General features: G+C 35.8%; 2 protein-coding genes, 1 non-coding gene and 1 pseudogene across 5 annotated transcripts; 2 read left to right on the plus strand and 2 right to left on the minus strand.

Annotated features, from left to right (window-relative positions):
* Positions 1–737: 737 nt before the first annotated feature.
* Positions 738–3,349, minus strand: LOC141820627 (large ribosomal subunit protein eL18x). Of its 3 annotated transcripts, XM_074707979.1 has the most exons (6): positions 3,288–3,349; positions 3,118–3,207; positions 2,899–3,027; positions 2,611–2,793; positions 1,133–1,285; positions 738–899 (listed from the first exon to the last, which is right to left on the minus strand). In XM_074707979.1, exons 1-6 carry the CDS (start codon positions 3,288–3,290, stop codon positions 753–755), a joined length of 705 nt encoding a protein of 234 aa, XP_074564080.1. In that variant the 5' UTR covers positions 3,291–3,349; the 3' UTR covers positions 738–752. The 3 variants fall into 3 exon arrangements, with proteins under 3 accessions (XP_074564080.1, XP_074564081.1, XP_074564082.1); XM_074707980.1 differs by lacking the exon at positions 3,288–3,349 and having other exon boundaries at positions 2,899–3,019; positions 3,118–3,185; XM_074707981.1 differs by lacking the exon at positions 738–899 and having other exon boundaries at positions 981–1,285.
* On the minus strand, positions 1,421–1,498 carry LOC141820766 (small nucleolar RNA snoR53Y). The gene has a single exon (XR_012601157.1). It is a non-coding gene; the product is annotated as a small nucleolar RNA snoR53Y (small nucleolar RNA).
* A 5,383-nt stretch (positions 3,350–8,732) lies between the features above and the next one.
* Positions 8,733–9,664, plus strand: LOC141820500 (protein LURP-one-related 5-like). The gene is made up of 3 exons (XM_074707820.1): positions 8,733–8,972; positions 9,169–9,414; positions 9,521–9,664. Exons 1-3 carry the CDS (start codon positions 8,745–8,747, stop codon positions 9,653–9,655), a joined length of 609 nt encoding a protein of 202 aa, XP_074563921.1. The 5' UTR covers positions 8,733–8,744; the 3' UTR covers positions 9,656–9,664.
* A 4,382-nt stretch (positions 9,665–14,046) lies between these two features.
* LOC141820651 (kinesin-like protein KIN-13A) lies at positions 14,047–24,450 on the plus strand (annotated as a pseudogene).
* Positions 24,451–24,972: the final 522 nt, after the last annotated feature.

The following is a 24,972-nucleotide window of genomic DNA, read 5'->3' on the forward strand; positions in this document are numbered from 1 at the left end:
CCTAAATAAATTAATTAATTTAAGAATTAATATTTTAAAATAAAAATAATAAAATAAAATATTTTTGAATTCTCATTCTTCGTTATTCTCCAAATCCAAATGTAAAAATTATAACAATTTACTCTCAAATACAATTTATTCATAATTTTTTAAAAAATTATTGTTGTCCTTGTTGTTTACTTATATTTTAAAATTTTAAATTTTGAATGTTGAATTCCCTTATCAATAAAAATAATATACAATTTAATGTAATTTCATTAAATATGGCAAACATTTGGCAGTTTCTTAATTAGAGTTTCTTCATCGTAGCGATACGAAAGCTAACATTAATTCAGTTACATCATTTTAAACGCTTTGAAAAAGCATTTCGTTTCCACGGCGACAATATCAATTCGCGCCGTCCTCCGCCGTCGATACCCTGCTGAGCCTACTCGGCGCCGCCTTGCCGTCGCCGGCTCCGCCCGCCTTCCTCGGGCGGCGCCGGAGCGGCCCGAACAGAGCCCTGTGCGCGACCAGGGAGGAGTACGGGCACCCACCAGCGCCCTTGGTCATCGGCGGCGCCGCCGCTCCCTCCGCCCCGCCGCAGCCGCTCCTTTGCCCCGCTTTCGCGCCTCCCTCGCCGGCGGCCGCCGCCTCCTCGTCCATGGCCTGATCGCGGTTCGACCGAGAGCTCGAGCAGACATTTATAGCCAGCGAGGGGGAAGGATTCCCTGCGGCTGTGGCGGCGGCCGAAAGCGCGCGCCCATGAATCTTTAAAGCGCAATCTGTCGAGCGATTGCTGGTCCATGGAGTTCCACGATCGATAAGACGACAAAGATTGAATCTTTGAGCAGGATGATGATTCCCAACTCCACCATTTTGATGCGCAGAATGTGCGATGGATCGGACTGGTATGGAATCTAGCAACGTGGCTTTGCCTCAATTATATTTTAATAATGATGAAGAATATGATAATGATATGGTTGACTTTGAGACGAGAATAAATATTCAAACACTTGAAATATCTCGGCTATCAAAAGTTGAATTCAAATGTAGTAAACAAAAATGACATGATTCAAAGGAAGCACTAGAAATTATCATCGCACATATGGTAGAAAATTTCCAATAGATGCAAGATGAATGATCATCACACCTTGAAACCTCTGCTCTTTCTTCTTCCTCTGGCCTTCTCAAACTTTCTGCCCTTGGATCGAACATATGGCTTGGTGTGGCTGTGTGGCACGCCAGGCGCTTTGCCGAAGTGCTTGACGGCTTCTCTAGCATTCTTTGGGCCCCTCAAGAGAATCTAAAAAGAGTAAATCAGCAGGGTAAGAAAATCAACACAAGTTTCCTAGCTTCTACCACAGTGGAAGATAAGTTTCCTGAAATATTTGTTATGTACATTCTCTTAGAAGGTTATAAAACAAATAAAGAACAAAAAGGTTTCCTCAGAATGAACAACATATGCTCGTCAATGTATTTCAGTATTAGCATGGTAAACATAAACATCACTGGGAACCTATGAAAAAGACACTTGAAAAAACACTCAAGTAACCTCAGTAGCATGCCAAAATAAAATGTCCTTTGCATATTGATTAAAAGAGAAGCAATATTCCAATCTTGCAACTGAAGTGTACATGAACAGACCTATTGACTTCGATGTAAAGTATGGGTAAAGATAATAGACAGAGTCACAAAAATCTAAACAGATGAACTCATGAAAGTGTTATTAATGCTAACAATCATGACTAGTTTACCACAGTTCACAAGGACAAAACAATTGAAAGTTCAAGGTTTCACTTCTAGCCAAAACTAAAGTCACTGGCTTCAAAGCTTTTGAGATCAATTCCAACTTTACAGAGTCTAAGTATTAAGAGTAAAACATATCCTACACATTTTGTGCCACTACAAGAAAAAGATATAGAATGTATATCATGATAGATAAATAGTCAATTGAAAGACACTAAACAACATTGACGATGAAATTATTAGCTTGTCTACTTAAGATGATATAACCTCTTTACACCATTATGGAAGTTGATGAATTTGATGTTGCCTAAAGTAGATTATGAACCTTTACGCATTTACAACAAAATTTCCAAACAAAAAGAATTCTCTTATGTAGTGTATACTTGTAGCAGAAGAAAAAGAATGGAAATAAATGGTTCATGCGAAGAGGAAAGAATAGAAACAAATTGTATTATTTTTTCCCACTCAGCTTCATATATCTTTTTTACTTGGAACCGAAGGAAGAGAAGTTCCCTAACTTATGTTTGAGTCTATGAGATGTACAATTTTCATTTTCTTCCATTTTCACCCAATTTGGCCAAAAAAATAAAATATAGGAGATGAATGGAATTAAATTCTTTCCTATTCTCTATTTCCTTCAATGTAAACAAGGGAAATCGTTTGTTGTATTTCAGTCACTTATTTGTGATCAACATAGCATAAGGTATTCAGGGACACTGAAAAAAAAACTCTAAACGCAGGCCTCTTCCTCAAATTAGGAAGAAGAAACCACATTCTACCATTTGAACTTTTGAGATTGAGAATGAAAATTTATGCAGCCGAGATATCAAAACAAAAAATTGTAATCCGTGAAAGCTAAGGCGGCAACATGATGAGACTTACTGTGTTCTGCCCAAGAGGAGCTCGGAGGGCGAGTTGGTCAAATGTCAGGCACTCTCCCCCCGCCTTAAGTATCCTCGCCCTAGCCGTCTCCGTGAACCTCAAAGCTGTCACCTTCAAAGCCGGCACCTCATATACTCTCTTATCATCCGTGACCGTCCCAGCGATAACAGCTATTCTGTCATCCTAATTCCAAAAAAAAAAAAAAGATCAATCGACCTCCATCAGCAAAAAGCCAAAAAGGAGGTAAGTGGAGGGTAACGAAAGGGAAAAAACCCTAAAAGATCGCACCTTTCCTTCCATGAATTTGATTAGCCTCCTGAGGGAGATCGGCGGTCGATGGGTCTTGCTCATGAAAAGCCGCTTCAGTATCACCGCGTTGAACTTGCTTCCGCTCCTCCGCACCAGAAATCTGTAAAGCTGCTCAGAGAAGCAGTACCGACATCAGCAGATCTAGCTAAACCGCCCAGTTAGAACAAAAACAAAGACGAAGCCAGTGCATGATCTGACCCTGACAAGGAGCTTGAGGTAGACATCGTCGGATTTGGGGGCGGTACGCCTTACCTTCTTGCTCCGGCCGCCGGCTACGAGATCGATACCCTAGCACAACCAAAGAATTAGGATTCCAGAATGACAGAAATGGAGATGAGGTTTGAGGGAAGCTGTGCAAGACTCATCACCATTGCCGACCCGCGTGAAGAACTTCCTGCATCAAATGGTCCTCAGCCTCGTGAGAGGTCCATTTATATTGACGTGGTTCGGGAAATTAGGGTTTGCAGGCCGACTATGTGGCCGTTGCACCCTCTGATTGGGCCCGTTAATTGGGCTATTCCTGCCATTCTTGAATGGTCGGCTCCGGCCCAGCCCACACAAAGCATGGAGTAAGTAAAGCTGGACTTAATTTTAAATAAATTAAAAATAAGACTTTTTATTAATTAATATTAGAATACAAACAGGAAACATACTGTAGTTTTAGCCGATGCATTAAGAAAGAGGGAGGAAACTAGTAGGAATTCTGAAACACGGCTTTCATTTTGGTAAAATGATGAGCTTGTTGTAAATTGGGCAACTTGGAACTTGTCGAGCAACGAATGCGAGCGAGAAGGAGACGGTGAGTACGAGCGTCATGGGCATTCGGTGATCGGTGGTGATCGGTGCGAAGGAGGTGAGTGGTAGATGCTTGCAAATGGACGATAGGCACAAACTAACAAGCAACTATGGAGTCGACAAGAACAAGCAACAATTTATGATAAGCAAGCGATAGACTGGACATGGTAGTCATAGTAGATAATAAAATTAAGCCAGATGGACTGATCCAATTGGAGGAGTTAGATAGGTGAGGTCACTTGATCTCACAATTTGATCGGATCAATAATTGTCGCTCAAGTTAGGCCGCCGTTTGGCATGATAGAATTATTCATCATTGTCTTATAGCAATTATGTTCATCTCTTCCAGCCGCCGCCGCCGCCGTCGCTGAGTCATCTTTGGGCGGTGAGTTCGACAATTTCATTCACGCAAGGAATATGCAGTATCAGTTTTTTGATTGGCGACGAAATTCTGAACTGGGAATGTGAAAGAGAGAACACTTTAAGACTGTTTGCTTAAAAGGACAGAAATTTTTAAAAAATGGAATTTTTTTTCTTATTTATTTTATTAAAAAATAAATTATTTTTTTTTCTCTTGTTTACTTAATAAGCCTATCTGTGGATATTTTTTAACATATTTTTCATCCGTCAAGAAAATAAGAGTTAGGGTTAATATCATCTAACATAAGGTACTAAAAGCATTATTGACTAAGGCAATATTATTAAGTTCTAGGCTATGATTGAATTGGTTACTACAAAGTAAACTGAAGTGGATAAGGGTCAAATTTCGACGAAGCCGAGATAAAATCTTCCAATCCTCCATAGTGGTCAACTGTAATTTATCGATTTATCTCTTTATAGATAGTCGTAAAATCGATTGTGTAGGATCGCTGTGATGATAAATTTTATCTTTTATTGAAATTGAAGATTCCCTACAGCCGTCGGATTGTCGATCTCTCAAGAGAGCAAGTCTGCAAGGGATGGCAGAACTACATGCTGTAAGGAACGACGAGGAGTCCACGTGCGCAAAGCCATAGACGCAGATGAAGACATGGGACCGGATAGGGTTTTATGAGGGAAGGATTAAAGACTTCGATACTTCATTTCATTTGATTTGAGTCAAAAGGTTCGGACCATCTCAACCATTGGATCAACAGATAATTGTGTGTCTTTGAGTTTTTATTAGAATTTTTTATCACCTCGATAAAAAAAATTAGGTAAGATATATTTAAAAATATTAATCTTAATTATTCATGAATCTCAATGATTGAGAATTGACAATTAATATGTAAAAACATCATAGAATATCAAAAATCTCAGAGAAATATTCATTTTTATCATTTTTATCATTCATTTTATTTTTAATAAGTCGTATCTTCTTTAACCAATGAATAGAGTTGGGTTATAGTTAAGAAAATTGAAATAACCAGTTATAGTAAATATGAAAGAGTTAAATTAGATATGTTTCTTTGCTACATATATATATATTGATAAAGCACTTACCTAAATTAAAATATTTAGAAAATATGACGGTAATAAAAAATCAATTAACAGAATCAAAATCAGTTTAGTGTTGGGATACCATTAAAGTTTCATATTGGAAATGTATGGAAAAAGATCATGAATTTATAAGATGGAAAAATATCTTCATTGGTTGAGGCCTTTTGGATTGAGCCCAAAAATAAAATCATGAGGGCTTAGGCCCAAAGTGGATAATATCATAGGTATTAACAATTGGTTTCAGAATCATGGTCTATGTAGAGCCATGTGGGACCCTCAAGAAAAATTGAAGGTAGGGGAGATCCAGACCATGAGGAGAATGGTAGGGGGCTCTTAGTAGGAGGAGTCTGGACCCAGGATAGGGGGGCTTTTAGTAGGGGAGTCTGAACCCTGGGTAGGGGCTCTCAGTAGGGAGAGTCTGGCTGGGGTAGGGGCTCTCAGTAGGGGGAGTCTGGACCTGAACTATGAGAATAATGGTAGGGGGCTCTTAGTAGGGGGCTCTGGGCCTTTATTTGAGAGGAGAATTATTGGGATATAATCAAAGTTCCACATTGAAAATATATGAAAAAAGATCATAGGTTTATAAGAGGGAAGATATTTCTATTGGTTGAGCCTTTTTAGGTTGAGTCCAAGAATAAAATTATGAGGACTTGGCTCAAAGTGGATAATATCATATCATTGTAAATATATAATTTTTAATTCCATCTATATTAATATTTAGTTTCAATTGAAAATCCAATTTTGATCATTTCTCTTCTAATGGAAGGAAGGAAGCGAGGTAAAAATTACTTTTGAAAAGAAAGAGACTAAATACGAATAAACGGGATCCAAAAAAAACCTCTTTCTTTTATTGGAAAAAAAATCCAGACAAAATATATCAAATAGAAAAAGTATAAATTTCTGAAAATACTATCATTAATGTATATATATCAACGACAGATACTAAATCCAGTCGTTTTAATACTGGGCCCCGCGCATGACCGCGGGCAGCAGACCTCGTGCGGTCGCTACCAGTGACCCCAGATATTTTTTCCTGCCCGTTCCAAGTTGGCGTTCTCAACTCTCCCTGTCTCAACAAATTTCCTCTGGAAAAAAAGAAGAAAGGAAAAAAAAAGCACCCGGAAACGTGCGCCGAAGAACGCGGGAAAAGCGTATATGTACAACGACGTCGTGATTTCTTAGATATTTCTAAATTTGTGACTGGATTACCACTTTTTCACTTTTGTTTTTGCCTTTTTTCCCCCTCTTTTGCTAATTTATAACATAAAATAATAATAGATATTAAGGATATATTAAATATATATATCTCTCTATCAATGATTACTAAATACAAAAATTATGATCATCCACTAGGTACGGCAAAACGTCATAAAAATTAATATAAAATTAAGTTTAAATTAAAATTTAATATTAATAGATGGACGATCAGTCGATCATCTACTACTAGAACAAAATTAATTAATATTTAACTCGATCAGAATATTTTAAAGATATCATCGGATAACTTGTCAAAATTTAATTTCGCATAAACGCACTATAGCAATTAAAAAAGAGTAATATAAAAAAAAAGATAAAAACAAAAAGTAATTATATTGGTGAAACAATTTTACCATATGCATGAATTATTAATGCTGATCTCTTCATTTATAAGTCTTTTTTTTCTTTTGTCTTCCTTCAATTATTTCCATCCATATAATTAAGTTCAGGCTAAATTTTATTTAAAATAATTCTAATTATTACATTCGATCAATTCTTGCAAAAAAAAATCCCAAAAATTAACAAATCATGCATGACCCATGGATGATGCCATACTGTACACGCTTTCTTATCTGAAATTTCTGCAGATTTAAATTTTTCTTGTTTTCAATTAGCAAAAAATCAAAAGAACCTTCCCTTTTATTAAAATTATAAAAAATATTTTTTATTATTTATTAAAATAATATTCCGTTTATTTTTTATGACATAATTATTATGATACTGTGGAGTTAGACCCGATCTCGATCTGACGGTTCAGAAATGACGGTTCGATGATTTCTAATATGTTGACCCTCTAATTCTTATTGTCTAAGACTGTTTTAATTCACGAATCGCAATCATCGGTTCATAATTTGATTCATGATTTATCTACTCATTATGGTTCAAAATTATTATTATTAAAAAATATTTAAAACTTATAAATTTATGTATTATTTAAGTCATCTATTCTCTTAGGGTATAGAAAAATCAAAATAAATATAATTCACTTATTTTTTACTTTTTATAGGATGAAATGATGTTGTTATTATTCACTTTCATTTCTCATTTTTATAATGTTCGTTCTTTCAATATCAAATTATATTTTATTATCTGAAAATTATATTCCTTTGATTTTTTTTTTGACTCTTGTCCGATCATCAAATAATACTTGAGTTTTCAAAGAGTATGAAGACAAAATAGATCGTTATTCATCCAACAATCGAAATCATGGATTCGAACTAGGGTTGAACAAGTATGTGATGTTGATTTTTAGAAAATAATACCACAGGGTATGATACTGATTTTTGACCAGCACCACAACACTACAGTGTGTGGGTATTGATTAACTGCTGATTCAATGGTTAATTGGACCCTTGGATCATAACCTGTCCTATTGGGGTTAGGGTTAGGTCAGTTATGATTCACGCCCGATGAATTGGATCAATGGGTAATCGACTTGTTGACCTGATTGCGAATTCAAGTCGGATCCGGCTCCGATCCGAACTGGGTCATGTCTAAATGGAGTGGATCTTTTTAATAATTATAATAAAAAAATGTGTCTTTTTTCCTTTTTTTTTTTTTGCTTTTTAAATTAATTATGATAGATACCTTTTCCTAATTACGTCTTGTCCATGCGGGTAGGGGAGCTCAATGGCCATGCCATATAATAAACGTTTGTGCCTAAACATATATTTTGAAATTAGTAAACACAAACGACTAAGACAAGTACGATTTAATGATATCGAAGAAAATATTTTGTAATATGATGATGATTTTAATTCAATAATTAAAAAGTTGAATATATAATAGTACAAAACTCTTAATTTTTCCCCCCTTTATTTCATAATATAATTAAAATCAGAAAATAGGAAAGAAGGTCGACTAAAATTCATGACTAAGAAAATAATGAAACTTCACATGCATGACCGGAACTTTAAATATTAGCGTAGCCCCCACGTTTCTCACGAACAAAGCAAATTATGGCTTCTTTTCTCTTGCGATTTAGATTCTTTTTAGAAAAATAAATGTATCTCTTAATTCGGTCAACCAAAGCTCCACTGTTATGAAATAAATCGATGGGTAGTATTTGTCTATTTTTTCCTTAAATTTATTATATTTTTATTTTAAAATTTAATTTTTATATATGTATATATATTTCATATTTGACTAGTTGAAAATTGAGGTATATATTTAGATTCACGCACACGCAGACGTCACGCGTATGGTGAGCGAGGTATATAAAAAGCCAGCGGCCCAGAATATGCGGTACAGTCTGTACAGACAGACAGAGAGCGAAAATCAGAAGGCTGAGAAGCATGGAATCGTGGCCGGAGACGTGCAGCACCTCGTCGGCGCCGGAGAGGCGGCTGACGGTGTGGCGCAAGTCGCTGCTGTTCAACAGCCACGGCTACACGGTGTTCGACGACGCCGACGGTCGCATCGTCTTCCGCGTCGACAACTACGCCCACGACTGGCGCCGCCACACCCTCCTCATGGACTCCCACGGCAACGTCCTCCTCACCATCCGCCGCTGCCGCCCCAACGTACGCTACCTTTGCTTCATCATATCCTTCCTTTACGTCTTCTTCTTCCTCATCGATATATCGAATCCTAAAAAATTCGATCGAGATAGAGTAGACTTTGAATATTTTGAAGATCGATCGACTTTTGAATATTGTTTTACTATATCTGGATTTAATTACAATATAATGAAATCTCTTGGCATGGCATGGCATGCAGATACTGAAGTTGAGGGAGAGTTGGAAGGTCTACGAGGGAGATGAAGACACACAAACAATGAGCAAGGAGGAGAGGCTGAGGCCACTGTTCAAGGCGACCAAACACTTGGGGAGTTCGAGTTGCACCATCTCCATGTTCGCCGACGACCGTGGATCGGTTAAATCGTTAGGGTATCGAATGAGTTGGTCGAGGGAGAAGGAATGGTCCAAAATATATCAGGCTGATCTAAACACACTTGTAGCCGAGGTACGTACGTACGTACATAAACATTAATTAAGTAGCTAGCTAAGCTAGGCAAATTAATTAAAGATATGGATAATTTGGGATTAATTTCAGTATTATAATTTGGCAGGTGAGTAGGAAGTATGGATCATCGATGCCCAAGAATTTACTCGACAAAGATGTTCTCTCGCTGAGGGTGCACCCGGGAATGGATCAAGCTCTAACAATGGCCATGATTATGATCACAAATTCAATGAGTGGGTAGTACTTCGATCATATATATATATAAGAGGGTTAATGAGTTGTTTAATTAATTAATCTCCTTGGTATATATAGAGATATATATAGTTTTCCTCAGCAAAAATATTTGGGTCTATGCAAGAAAATGGATCATAAATAACCTATATATATATATATATATATATATATATATATATATATATATGGTTTTAATTTTATGGTGAAATATTTGTCTTACTTTGAAGAACAATTAAAACATACAAATTTACAAGTCTATTGTATATATATATATATATAAGAACAAATGTACGTACACTGCAAAAAGATCTCTCAATCCTCTAAACAAATTAACCTAAAATGTATTCTAGGCTTGAGAATGATTGAACAATAAAAATTTCACAAGTCTAACCAAACCAAGTTAGCTCGATCGATCTAACTCAACAAGTTAAATATTACTAGCTATATTCTTTGCCTTTTTAGTGAAACGATTAAGAAGCGAGAGTTAAGCACACGCCGAATTTAAGAAGAGCAAAGTAAAAGAATGACTCGAAAGTTACTTGAACAGATATAAAGTTTACATTATTAATTAATTAACTAGGCCAACCAATGAAATGCATGGGGCCGGATAATTATTAAGTTTGAGAGTGATTGGGACAGACTGATGTAGTCCGTGCCTTTCTTCCTAATTCTTAATTATATTAAGTCCTAATAGGGAATAGTTAAGGGATTGGATTTGACTTTTTAGTTTTTTGTGGCCTACCACTTCCAATTTTGAGTTTGACTTGCTCTCGATCGAGTTGGGTAGCTAGGCAGGTGCATTGCATGCATGCATGTTCTTTCTTAATCCAAAGAAGCTATAACTCAGGCGGCAGCCGTCACCTTTTGACTTTTGCATGCCCAAATCCAATGGAGATTGGAAATTTAACTTCCAAGGAGATGATGATGGTTGACTTATCCACTAGTGGTCAGCACACACTACAACAATGTGAATTAAGGAAAAAAAACATCAGCCCTTTTGCGCATGAGTTAATTACGTGATTAAAAATCACAATTATGAAAATTAACTTTAGTCTCCATCAATAATTCAAGCAAGGTTGTCTTTTCCTAATGGTATGGCCATATAATTAATATCCACATGGTTTTTTTGACATTAGGATATTTGACTATGTCCTTTTGAAAAATGAAATGAAATGAAGTTGAAGCAAAGGCCACTTTCATAAGGATGGTATGTAATAATTTTTTTTTATACAATAAAGGATAAACTGTTATTTGTAGTAGTTTTGTTAGATGAACCCTCGCTTTCAGCTTTGTTATCTTTTAGTAATGATGATAATGGATTAGATTTAGATCTAATTCTATATTCTCTATCTCCATGCTCATTTATTATATCAATATACTCATCTGTATATATTTCCATCGAATATTCAATTTTCATCCTCATCATCATATCTATCGGAGAATCGAATATTCATCCCTATTCACGTATACCATCAAAGGATCGGCTATCCTTTATACAAATAATTTTCTTTATTCCATCCAACTACTTTCTTGTTTATCATTAATTCGATAATGAACTTTGAGTGTCAACTAGCACCATTGTATGGTGTTAGATTTCAAAGAACAACATCACTTATATATGTATTATTTAATCAGATATTCAAATTGAGTATGATAGAATTTTCCTACACCCGTCTCTAATATACCTGAACTTGAAATACTCATAGCTGATTATTTAATTGGGTATGAAAAATCTCTCTATACTCTCCTTCCATTCGAGTTAGGTATTGGATCTACCATTAGATTCGAAAGAAATTATCATCCCTATCTCCTAGTATGCAATATAATATTGTATGAGGATATGGTTGATTAATGAAAAACGTTTAAAATTTTGATTAGGCAACTTAATCATTGTGATTTTTTTCTTTCTTAATGCTTGATGAGTGTACTTAATTATCTTAATCTCAAAATGCATTGTATGCGTGTTGGAATGTGTGCGTGGATGCATGCATAGATGATCGTTACATTGAAAAAGATATAGCGCTAATCCACTTCAATTTGTTTCAATCTATTAATTCACTTGAGTTTGCTTTTCAAAATTAGTTACAAATTTAGAATTAAGTTTTTTAAATATTAAAAATAAATCTAAATTGATAAAATCTTACATAATTTTTTTCAAAAGTAAAAAAAATATTTATTATTTTCAAGATTTAAAATTAATTTTTATTTTTGTAAAAAAAATAAATTTTATGTCTGGTATTAAAAAAAAAGTGATTTGAAGTTCTAATAATTTCAAAATTAATTTAAATTTCTTTTTTATAATTATTAATGATTTTTCAGATGCTAAATTTAAATTTATAAGCATGGGCTTTGTTGCAGCAGCCCATGGTCTTTGTTGTGGAAGCTTACAATGCTTCACAAGAATCTGATATCTAAGTAAAGATTCAATAACATCAAACAAACAATTGCCGATATGATATGGAATGAGTTCCCTAAATAAAAAGAATTCAAATCTCACATTATATTTAGAGAGTTTAAAATATTTATAATGTTGGGCCGCCCAGTAAAACTCATATGCGTTTTCTTTATCCTAATGGCGGTTGAAAAATTTTTATGAGATCGAATCAATTACCTCCATGATTAATCAGATTACGAAAACTGAATTAATTAGATTACCAGAATTGAATATTTGAGTTATCAAATAATTTAAAGTTTGATAGGTTAATATCAGCCTTGCTTTTGGTTATTCTAATCCTATAGCTAGAAGATCTCTTGCAACAATAAGAGTGATCCAATTGAGATCAAAGGATGAGATCAGAGAATGAGTTGACTCCTCAGTGATTGGCGTCGTTATAACTGTTGTATCGCATTCGAGCGGGGAGCGGGGTAGCAGTTTGATCTAACAATCCCACAGGCCCCCTCAACGTCGTTTTTGATGTCTGAATCCTCGACCCACCAGGACTTTTTGCCCCTCGGTCCACCCGATCTACTAGGACTTTCCACCTAGTTGCCCCTTGGTCCACCCGACCTACTAAGACTTCTCACATGGTGTCTGGTCTCATCTGGCGGTTAGTCCGGTGAAGAGTGGTCTCGCTCTGATACCACTTGTTAGTACCAATGGAATCAAAATATCTCCACAATGGTATGATATTATCGACTTTGGGCCTAAGTCCTCAGGTTTTGTTCTTGGGCTCTCCCCAAAATGTCTCATACCAATGGAGATACTTTCCATCCTTTTAACCCCATGATCTTTTCCATGTGTTTTAGATGTGGAACTATGTTTGCAACCTTGCAACCCAACAATCTAAGCATGATCTTGGGTTTGATTTGTTGGACTTAATTCGAATGTGACTCGAGTTGACTCAAATCAAGCTCGACCAAGAGTCGACTAACTTGACTCGAATTTGATCATGAATTGACTGACTCGAGCTCAATCTGACCTACGCCTGCATTGATCAAGTCTTGGATTTGTCATGTGGTCCCCACTGTCTCTGAGACATCAAAGTGCTTGTTTGGGTAGAGGGTATCCACACAGGGATTTACTTGATTTTGATTAAACTCTTTTGTATAAGATGGAATCCGTCACTTTAACGGTCCCACACGATCGGTCCCACGATCATTTTATGAGGAGGTAAATTCTAAATCATGATCGAGGTAATTCAATTAGACATCATTTAAAAAAGCAAATTAGTGGATCAGTGGCGATGTATTTTTAACGATCTCATATCACTAGACTATATAAAAAATTATCATATAAAAATAATTGTCACAGATGCACATTTTTGTAAACCTTTTCTTTTCTCACGATTTTTGATTACTGCATTTATTAAATTAAGAATATTAATTTAGTGTGACTTTGACAATTATTAATTGTTTTAATACTAATAATAATTATACAATATATACTTTATTCTTCTTTAAAATTCTACCGAAATAATTATTTTAGGATATCATTTTCTTTCTCTCTATTTATATATAAACCTTATTATATAATTTACATCACTTATCTCAGTAAATGATTAAAATCTACTGGAACTATTTTTTTTTCTTGTAAGTATCTCACTCTTCCAATTTGGGAATTGATTAATTTCGAAAGTGATTGATCTGTTCTATATAAATTTTTATCAACTATCAAAGTAAATTTGAGAATGAAAATTTTTTATCAACTATAAATTTAAGAAACATAAAATGACTTTACACTCACAATCAGATTTTTTTTTATGAATCAATCACGTTGGACAAATGACTTTATGACTCTTGACCATTTCCAGGCGCGTAGTGGAATTTCCTCATGCTTTTCAAATTTAGAAGCAAAATTGGAATATGGTAAAATTTATGAATCAATTTGAAATGTTCCTGCAAAAATATCAATCGCTCCTCGTCCTCCCTTCTTCTTCTTCTTCTTCGATCGCGATCGCCGCCTGCGGCCTGCCTCCTGCCCCTCTCTCTCTCTCTCTCTCCCATCTCTCGTTGCCTTCCACTCCAAGAAACCCCATTGTCTTTCCCCTTTCCCCAAAACCAATTAGGGTTCTCAATCCCCACTCCTCGATCTCCTTCCCCATTGCCCCCACCGCCCCTCGCCCCCCTTTTCCTTGTTCCTCAGATCTCGATTCGCCGCTACTCCCCTCGGAAGTCGGATCTTCCCGTGCCAATTAGGCTCCGAGGTCGTGCCTCTGCCCGGCGCTTTTATTTCCCTCCGATCTGCTTGCCGGATCTCGTATATCGCCTCCCGCGGCCGCCAAGTTGGCGCCCCAACGCAAGGCGCAGCGCCACATGGGTGGTGGCCAGTTTCAGCAGGGCGCCGTCGCCGGCAGCGCGGCGGCCGCTCTGTATGACCACCACCCTGGCGCTGCGGGTGGTCCCGGCGGCGAAGATGCTGTCATGGCGCGGTGGCTCCAATCCGCTGGGCTTCAGCACCTGGCATCGCCCATGGCGTCGTCTGACAATCGCGCGCTTCCAAATTTCCTGATGCAGGTGAGGCCACCTTCGTCCGACTCCGTGCTTCTTGATCCTTTTTCGTCTTGCTTGATGAATAGCTTTTGAAATTTTCTTTAATTCTGAATAGTTTAGTTGTAAATTGTAATATTTTCTCTTTTTTTTGTACACTCATTCGTTTTGCTAGAAAAATTGTTTCATTTGCATTATTATAATGCATTTCAACTTTTTTCTTGTTCTCTGTTGTACCCTAAAACACCGAAAAAAGATGATTTTCTTTCATTACTAGTCTGTCTGAATATTTTTTTTAGACACCTCAGTGAAAGGATCTGTAGAAACTTTGTTATTCATATTCTTTTGAATCGAATGTTAAATTATAAATTATGGGTTAGTAATTGCATGGTTGAGAGATGGGTTTGGCAATTGGCAGGGATATGGACCGCAGACAATGGAGGAGAAGCAGAAACTTTTTAAGCTTTTTAGGAATTTGAATTTCAATGGGGAATCTGTTTCTGAACCCTATCCTCCAACAGCACAAAGTCTGGGTGGCCCTAGTGCAGCAGATGGTTTTTATTCACCTGAACTAAGAGGGGAATTTGGAGCTGGACTTTTGGATCTTCATGCAATGGATGACACTGAGCTTCTTTCAGATGTATGTCCTCAGAGTTCTTGTACATTCTTCCCTCTTTTAATTTCTTAGCAGAAATTTAATGATTTAGGAAATCTGTGTGTGTGTGTGTGTGTGTTACTGATTAATCGAAAATAATTTTTTTTAACACTAGTTAATCAAATGATGTTGTTCACTGTCACTACAAATTGCAAAAGGTTAAATTATTTGTGTGTGTGTTATCAACGAAAGTTTGTCAAATTAGCCTCGGAGCAATAAATTGTTAACAACAAAATGGCTATCTGCTTTCATCTAGTAATTTCTTGTAGTTATCATTTCTTATGGAAAATGTTAAGTACTTATTTTCTCATTTTCCCCTTCATTTGCAGCACGTCTTTTCAGAACCATTTGAGCCATCCCCATTCTTTGCCACCAAAGGCCTTGATGATGAATATAATGGATCTGAACCACAAGGGCGTTTGGATGGTAATATCAGGTCATTGGACAATGAAAAAGAGATTAACACCAGAGAGAACAATGTCGCCAAGATCAAAGTTGTGGTATGCTAAGAAATTTGGGAATGCTTTCTTTAAAGTGTTGTGACCTAAGATGCTAACACTCCTTTTTATTTAATTAGTCACAGTTTTTTTTTTTCAGTTTTTTTTTTGAAGTGCATGCTTGAAGCAATATGCTTTAATATCAGTTCAGCACACCTTTTTTTTTTTTTTTTTTGCATAAATTGATTTCTTAATAGAATGTGATCATTAAACCTTGAAGCAAAATAGACTCAGGCATCAACTCATTTTATCAGGTTTTTTTTTTTAATCTTTTATTCTTTAAAACCAAAATAACATTGTTTTGCTAAGGAAATTCCGATAGATACTCTATCTGTTCTTTCTCTAGCGACACTGCATATAACAGTGTCACAGATAATTTATTTTGAAGATTCTTCACCTTGATTTCAGTGTCTATAGTTAATGTGCCACATATTTTATCTTATCTCTATCTTTTTACCTTGGGTTGAAACCCAATATAAGAAAAGAAAAAGAGAAGCAAATATATACTTTTCCATGGTTTTAAATTTCATTCTAAGTTGGCGTACACGAGTGAAAAATTTCATTTTGCTCATCGATCGACACGCAAGAAGGCACGAGATCTCCACAAAGCAATCCATGAGTGAAGATACAGTTCTTGACACACCTCTGCGAGCGATGAAGCAGGGTGCGAAGCTAGGGTTCCCCGCAGTGAAACTTCTTGGAGGTTCCCCTCTTCCTCTGCCTTGTCCGCCTCAGCCTTGTCCCCTGCTTCCTCCTCTTCCTTTGTTGCCTTGTCTACCTCTTCCTCCTTGTTGTATGCCTCCTATACTTCATACTCCTCGAAGCGACTGACACCCAACCAAAACAGAATGATAGTGTTCTGGAAGTGTATCGTTCTGGTCTCTGGCTGAAACTTCAAAATGGGGTTGTCCTTAAACCTTATATTTTGTTATGAAGACTCTTCATCCTGATTTCAGCATCAATGGCTAAATATGCAGTATGACATTAACATACTCTATTGTTACCTGATTATTCTGTAGATAACAAGCTTGCTAATCATACTTATCTAGTTAATCCATAGTTACATAACAAGCTTCTCTAATTGGTGGTAACTTGTAAACGGGTCAAAAAATTCATTAATATTTTGATTCTATGAGAATGATTATCTCATCAAGTCAATAAGCTTTTAATTTTGCATATCTTGTGATTGTGAATATTGGTAATGTGAGTGTATGAACACCAAAAAGTTTTGATGTTGTTTTCAGAAGAATTTGTGTCGTGCATGCCATCTGAGAATAAATGGAATATTTCTAACGAGGGGATGCTAGTCTGTGTCAATGTAATCATTCAGGAAGATTGATATTACAGCTTTACCTGTCTAAGTGATAGTCTGCTTCTGTTCCTCAAACCTTTTTAGCATGGGCTCATATTGAAAGAGAAATGAAGTGGTGAAAGAAGTGGATCCATGGGACCTGACTTTGTTTAAAAAGTGCTTGATCAAAATGGAGAAATAAAGTAAAAACATTTACTAAATACAATTGGTAGAACATACAACATTCTTAAAATTCAAAACCATCACGTTTATGCACATGCTAAATTCATTCTAGATGATAATTTATATGTTGGAGTGCAGTAGTTCCCCTTATATTATTTTTTTTTCTCCTAAAATATTGCTCACAGGTTAAAAACACATAGATACTCGTTATCAGCTTAAATATTTATGATATGAAGAAATCTGTTAGTTTTTATAATTTTATGCTGCATTAGATGTCCAGTTAATTTTTTCCCTCCCCTTTCTCATCATTTATTTTAGGTACGTAAAAGGCCTCTGAACAAGAAGGAGAGATCCCGAAAAGAGGATGATATTGTCACTGTAAATGACAATGCTTGCTTAACTGTCCATGAGCCTAAGCTAAAGGTATTGCTTTACTGCAGAAAACTTTACAGTTTGGCTCTAGTTAAATAATTATCTGTCTGTGAGAAATGTTGTTGCTGAACTTGTTCTAAATGCATGACTGAAAATGTGGTTGGCAAATGCCAAATAGTAAACACCTATAGTTGTCATAAGGCTACTTGGTTATTTTGCCATCATCCAAATTTTCATATCTGTTTTAATGTGGTAGGTCGATTTGACTGCATATGTGGAGAGACATGAGTTCTGTTTCGATGCTGTTTTGGATGAGCATGTTACTAATGATGAGGTAAGTGGATCAGCTCTCTTTTTTTTTTTCATCCTCATTATATTTGTGCACTCATGTATCAAATCATCAACAAGACAACCCCTTCTATAAAATTAGAGTATTTTTAGCTGTTTCTGATAATTATTTTCCTCAAATATCTACATGCAGGTATACCGTGCAACAGTTGAGCCAATTATACCCACCATCTTCGAGCGAACAAAAGCAACCTGCTTTGCTTATGGTCAAACAGGTATCTTTAGAAATATGATGACCTGGATCATCTTTTACTCACAATAATTTACAGGCTGTTTCAGTATCTTTGTCTTATCTTGCTGATCTGGATACATTAATTTTAGCCCTTTTTCCCCTTGGAGAGATAGTAATTTGAAAGAATGAATATATAAAAGGAAAGGTGGAGGGGAGGAAGAGATAATAATATGGAACTAGAAAAAGATGCAAAGGTGAAGAGGAGGGATGCTAAGAAAATTATCCTCTTTGAGTAGCATCCTTGAATGAATGGAAATGAGGAAGATGGATCATTTTGTTTAATTAACAAGTGTTAATTTGTTTTCCATCTTATTTTGTGTGGATGAATTAAGAAGGATGGTGTTTTTCGTCTGATTTTGGGCAGATGAGTTACGAAAGAAGGAAGCTTAAATTCATCTCTTTAAATGTGTGTCTATCTTTTCATTTGATGAAGGAAACAGGAATAAGAGGATTCATCCTTTGATTTGTTTCACACTCTGAATCTATCCTTTGACTTATCTCTTCAAGGAGATATACTCTAGAGATGCTTGCTTAACTTGTGTTTTAGTGTAGGCATTTTAGACAAGGGACCACATATGTGATATGAGGTCCCTTTAAGTGGTATGGGTGCCTAGGCAGGCCAGTTGATGCCTATGTGGGATTGATGAGCTATCTATGTGATGAAAAGAAAAAACATATTCAATTCATTTGATTGTTGAGAACTTAATGTTGACTTCTGCAATAATTGTGTGCACTAAAGAAGGCCAATTTATTATTGTGAAAGACCAAATTAAGTTTGTGATGAGGTATAACATAACTTGTCACTTAGAATTGTTAATTTTAAACATTTGTTTAACAGTTTAACTATTTAATTATGTGTGCTTCTAATAAATATTACCTATTCTACCTTGTTATATTATATATGTTACATTGTTTGATTGGCATATACTTTTTCTATATGTAAATATGACTTGGATGAATCAATTAGCATATTATGTTAGCTAGTTTTTTCAATATAATTACTTTTATTATTATTTTTAATACCAACTGCGTAACGCAGTGGACCGACCATCTGCTCTTTGAAACTACTCTTAAACCTTACATGGCAATTTACCTTTGTAGTTTTTTTTCCTTTTATCAGGATGTTGAGTGAATACAATATTTTATGCCCTTTGAATTTAGATTTAATAATTTTCTATTAAATTAAACAATATAATACTGATGAAATATTCCCTACCTTCATTATGAATGCTCATATCAAACTGAATCTTTGAGATGCCTTAAGGGTTAGATAAGAAAATTTATGGGATAATTCATGTAGGTTTCAGCTGCTTAAGTCGTATGTGGAGCTGGCTCTGTAGCTATAATATGATAGGCAACCTTAATTCTGAAGTAAAGGGTCAAGATAGCTTGTTGACTTCACAAAGCGTATGTTACATGAGCATCATGTAGAGATTATTTAACCTGACTTTTTTTCTTTCAATTAATTGTTCCTGTTCAAATTATATATATTTTCTTATCTTGTGGATAAAATGAATGGACCAAACTTGGTACTAATTCTAGAACTACTATCCATGGGCTAAATATTCCACTTGGTTTATATTTGTTTAGGTAGTGGAAAGACATATACCATGCAACCTCTGCCTCTCCGAGCTGCAGAAGATATTGTTCGCTTGTTAAATCAACCTGTTTACCGCAATCAAAAGTTCAAACTATGGCTTAGTTACTTTGAGATATATGGTGGAAAGCTCTTTGATCTTCTTTGTGATAGAAGGTTGGATTGTCATACTTTTGAGATGAACTCACTTTATTTGTCTTGTTTGTGTATTACCGGTCTAGATATTTCTATAGTGGTTATTTTCTAAATAACCTACTTTGTGTTTACTTGCCACATTCCATGTTGTGATAGTCAAGGTGTTATTTCAAATGGTGCTGTGTTATAATCATCGGTCAAAGTTAAAGGTGGTAATGACAAATTTCTAAACATAATATTAGATTTTGATATCATTTTCTATGGCATGGTGGTTTGTTTTTCTAGTTATTTATTGATATCCATCTCCTCATTTCATTTACAAACTTATGTTTATCTTATCAAGCATTTTATTTCTATTAAGTCATAAGATATATCATATCCTACTAAGTTGTTATTCAGCTGTTATGCCATGATATCTCAACTAATATTAATTAATGTTGACCTAGATGCCATATCCTTATAATTTAAACCAAAGGAAATGAATAAAAATAAAGAGATCCATGCTCTAATTGATATAAGAGTATGGAAATAAAGAGAAACATTTTAAGGGCAATTATTTGTTGCTTACATGGCATATGAGTTGCTTTAATTAGTATAATTTGCAATGCCATAACATATGCTTAATATAAGTTAGATGGAAATTTTAACTAAGGATAAGCTTGATAGAAATGTTAGGTAATATTTCACTTTGCACCGATACTAATCTATTTAACAAATGCTCTGTGGGTGAAAAGTAGGAAAGAAAACTTCAGGGACTTTGAAAGTGTTGTGATTCCCATAGCAGATGGAAGAGCTGGAAGAAAAGGCACTGTGTGAAAAGTGAGGTTGGATCCATTTTCTCCCTGGTTCTTTGGAGAGAAATGGAGAGGATAGAGACTGAGAGAACAAATTTTCTCTGAATCAATCAAAAAAATTTCTGCCCAAATGGAGCTGAAGCAAATAACAATTAGTTAAATTAAAAAAAAGGACAGTCTGGTGTACAAAGCTCCCGTCAATGTGGGGTCCCGAAGGATTGGATTACATTGGGTCTATTGTACACAGTCTTATCTTGTATTTTGCAAGATGCTATTTCAATGACTTGAATCAATGACCTCAAGGTTACATGATAACAATTTTACCATTGCATCAAGACTTCTCTTCCAATTAGCTATATTAAATAACAAAAATAGTTATCACCATGTAATTTAGTATTTTCCTTAGCTTTTGAAAGAGAATTTAATAAGATCATGATCCTTTCTCTTTTTTTTTTCACTGTCTCTTTCCCTTTGAAGAAGACCACATGAGGGAATCATTATATCATTTCTCTCCCTTTTGGCATGTCTCCCTTCCTCATTTTCTACCCCTCTTGGGAAACATGGCGTAGAAGTATAATAATGAAGCTCTTTTGCTGTATCCCTCTTGGGAAACGTGGTGTAGAAGTAGTATGATAAACTTTATAATTAACCACATCAAGAACTAATTTCTTGTGAAGATATTAGAATGAATACATGTTATGTGATACCACCATACATTTGGCAATAACATGCTTTTATCCTAACTAATCAACTCATACATTTTTGAAAAAAAAAATCCTACTATGCCATATGAAAAGTATTCTGATGTCTTCCTGTTGCCCATTCCAAAAGCTATTTGTTCTTAGATTAGTGATAGCATTGCAATTCATTTTGACAATGATGGCAGGAAGCTTTGCATGAGAGAAGATGGAAAGCAACAAGTTTGCATTGTTGGACTACAGGAATTTGAGATCACAGATGTTCTGATGGTTAAGGAATATATTGAGAAAGGGAATGGTGCAAGAAGCACTGGTTCGACTGGAGCTAATGAGGAGTCATCAAGATCCCATGCTATTTTGCAGCTAGCTATTAAGAAGCATAAAGAAGTAGAAGATAGAAGGCGACAAAAAGAAAATAATGATTCGCGAGGTGTCAAGGTGGTTGGAAAGATCTCTTTTATTGATCTTGCTGGGAGCGAACGAGGTGCTGATACAACAGACAATGATCGCCAAACAAGGTCAGTGAAGAAGGGGTCCATTGTTTGTTTGTTTCTGTATATGTTTGAGAATTTGGATCCATCACTTTAATTGGACTGTTATAATAGTTTTTTCACAGTTTTCTTTTACGTTCTGTAGAATTGAGGGAGCAGAAATAAACAAGAGCCTTTTGGCATTAAAGGAATGCATACGTGCCTTAGACAATGATCAACTACATATCCCTTTTAGAGGGAGCAAATTGACTGAGGTGCTTCGTGATTCTTTTGTTGGCAATTCAAGGACTGTTATGATTTCATGCATTTCCCCTAATGCGGGTTCGTGTGAACATACTCTTAACACATTGAGATATGCTGATAGGTATGGAGGTGTATCTTATAAAGTATTGATAAATTATCGTAGCCATTTATAATTTGAGCTTTTGGTGGAGCAGGGTAAAAAGTCTTTCCAAGAGTGGCAATCCTAGAAAAGATCAGGCTCCTGTACCATTGGTTCCTTCGGGCAAGGAATCAGCAATTTCATCACAATTTACAGTTGAAGTTGATGATCTTGCTGAGCAAAATCAAGGTTCAAATGTAGTGGAACTGCCAAAGGGTAATGTAGACAATCTTTTTCAGAGTTCTTCTGAGCTTGACAGAAATTCTCTTGGAACAATGAATTACTTCCATGGTGGAAGGGAAGAGAAAGTGCAAATTCCAGGTTTGCTTGATAGTGAAAGAGCTGAGATGAAAAGTAAGAATGTTGGTTATGGCAATAAACCATATTCTATTCAGAATTCAGTTGACACCCAAGATGAAGATAAAGTACCAAAGGTTTCCCCACCTCGTAGAAAATTACCTAAAGAAGAGAAGATTGAGAGACAGAACAACTGGTCCAGAAAAGAGAGTGGACCTCAGTTGGTATCTTCTAGTCAGAAGCAGCAACAGGTATTTGATTCTTCTTCTGAGATCCCATCAAAAAAGTATGATCAGGAAGTTTCATGCCATGAAGACGAACTAAATGCACTGCTTGAGGTATAAGTTATATGTCTAAATTTTGCTGATTATTGCTGTTTTGTCCCGTCTGAAGTCCTTAAATGCTGTCGTGACTTCCAGGAAGAGGATGCTCTTATAGCAGCTCATAGGAAGGAAATCGAGAATACAATGGAAATAGTCCGTGAAGTAAGTTCATTGTTTTCACTTAACTAGAAATTATCTCAGACTATCAAGTGAATGATGCTATCCAGTTGGCACACACATATATTTTGTGTGTTTTGCATATCTTGCATATCTTGCGACAAACACAGATTGACTAGATATTGGAGCTACCTCCTTTGGACCTGTCTTTTCAAATTTATTGAAATGCTTCATGAACATTTTATTTTATATGTTAATAAGCAAGCATCCCTAAATGGGTTGGTCCTAAGTGGATAAGAAAAGGAACTGACAACAAAAAAAATGGAGTAATTATAATCAACTTGAAGAATAGTCCTGCAGTTCCCGACAAATATGAACCATTGTCCATACTCTCTTTTGTCAGCATCATCCATAGGCATATTATGATGAGTATAGAGAAAATAGTGTTCATCACTATTTGGTACCTACGAAATGCCATTTTCAGTGGCTAGTATTTATATTTGAAAAAGCTTAAGCATATATGACCTTGGATCTTTAACCTTGAGTTGACCATGATTTAAATACTGAACATCTACCTATAAAATCCAAGTCCTTATTCCTTCAATATTTATACTTGTAGGATACAGGTAGTCTTGGATGATTTCTTCTACTAGTCCTTTTAAGTGATGTAAGTATTTGAATAACATGTGATTATGAGCACATCACATGAATTGACTTGGTGACTATGCTTTCTTTGCTTCTTTGGCTTGGATGTTTCATCGTCCTATACAAATAGAACTCACTAAACATTCAATGTTTTTTATACTTTATATCTGGCTTATTCTTATGGTCACAATAATCTGCATTGACAATGCTTTCCAGAGAGGCAGCTTCATATTTGTTCACGTGCATCTGTTGCTCTAACTCGGTTTGATTTTCATTGTAGGAAATGAATTTGTTGGCTGAAATCGATCAACCAGGTAGTTTTATTGACAACTACGTAACTCAGCTTAACTTTGTTCTTTCGCGCAAGGCTGCTGGGCTGGTCAGCCTCCAGGCCCGGCTAGCAAGGTTCCAGCAACGCCTGAAAGAACACGAGATTCTGAGCAGAAAAAACGCTCCCAAATAGTTTCCTATCAGCACCCATCTTTTTGGGACTTCCTCCCTTTGCTATTCTTTCTGGTAGGCCGCAAGAACCGGCCACCCGTACGAGAAGCTTTTGCCTTCTTGAACTGGGCATGGGCTCGGAGGGCTTCTGGCTGGGTGGAAGGTGCATGGATGGAGTGTGGCGCTGCATGTTCCATCCGCTTGAATCCTTGATCATGTTGTTTATGATATGTTGTTTGTTCCGAACTACTTTTAATGTGCGTATATGAATGGTGAGGATGCGTGCAAAGTGTTTTGTGATGTGAGATAATAGTGATTACATAGGCTTGGTTTTCTAACCAGGTTGTTATTTTTAATATCAATTTGAATATTGTAGCAGGATGTGCTCGAACAATGTTCTATATAATTTGCAGCAATTGCTTTACATGCCCCTTTCAGTAAAAGCTCATCAGATTGCCATCTTCGAATTTGTAAACTTGAATTACAAAAATCATGCGGAGTTAATAGAGAAGAACTGATTGTGTGTGTGTGTTTTTTTTGTTAAAAAAATATATTAGGTGCAGTCGAGTCGCGAACTAAGTTGGTGAAGATGATACGTGGAGCTGAGTTGATGACTTAGTGCATTTAAAGGATGAGTCGTTTAATGAGAGAGATGATTTGAAAGTAAGGTAAAACTCGTTAGTGAGTATATAGTTGGTATCAGATATTCAATGTATGTTGATTAATTTTGAAAGTAAAAAGAAAAATTTTTAACTGCTAAATAAATCAAAAAGTACTTGTAACAAACGTTCTTAAATCAATCGTTCATTAAAAAAAAAATTCATCTGTTAACCTATCAAAACTTAAAAATCTTTATACGTCTAGGAAATTGAGAAGTACTCTGCTGTTGCATCATTACCC

This window comes from Curcuma longa, unplaced genomic scaffold, assembly GCF_044706935.1.
Source record: "Curcuma longa cultivar G26 ecotype Majalengka, Jawa Barat unplaced genomic scaffold, ITB_CL_G26_1.1 utg509_np1212_2302976_RagTag, whole genome shotgun sequence".
NCBI classification, from domain to species: domain Eukaryota; kingdom Viridiplantae; phylum Streptophyta; class Magnoliopsida; order Zingiberales; family Zingiberaceae; genus Curcuma; species Curcuma longa.

Coding starts and splice junctions, on each gene's coding strand:
- LOC141820627 (XM_074707979.1), bottom strand. Junction 1,286..2,610: donor CTCCTCTTGGGCAGAACACA/GTAAGTCTCATC, acceptor TACTCTTTTTAG/ATTCTCTTGAGGGGCCCAAA. Junction 900..1,132: donor GAAAGAGCAGAGGTTTCAAG/GTGTGATGATCA, acceptor CCACGTTGCTAG/ATTCCATACCAGTCCGATCC.
- LOC141820500 (XM_074707820.1), top strand. CDS start 8,745: ATGGAATCGTGGCCGGAGACGTGCAGCACCTCGTCGGCGCCGGAGAGG. Junction 8,973..9,168: donor TCCGCCGCTGCCGCCCCAAC/GTACGCTACCTT, acceptor CATGGCATGCAG/ATACTGAAGTTGAGGGAGAG. Junction 9,415..9,520: donor TAAACACACTTGTAGCCGAG/GTACGTACGTAC, acceptor ATAATTTGGCAG/GTGAGTAGGAAGTATGGATC.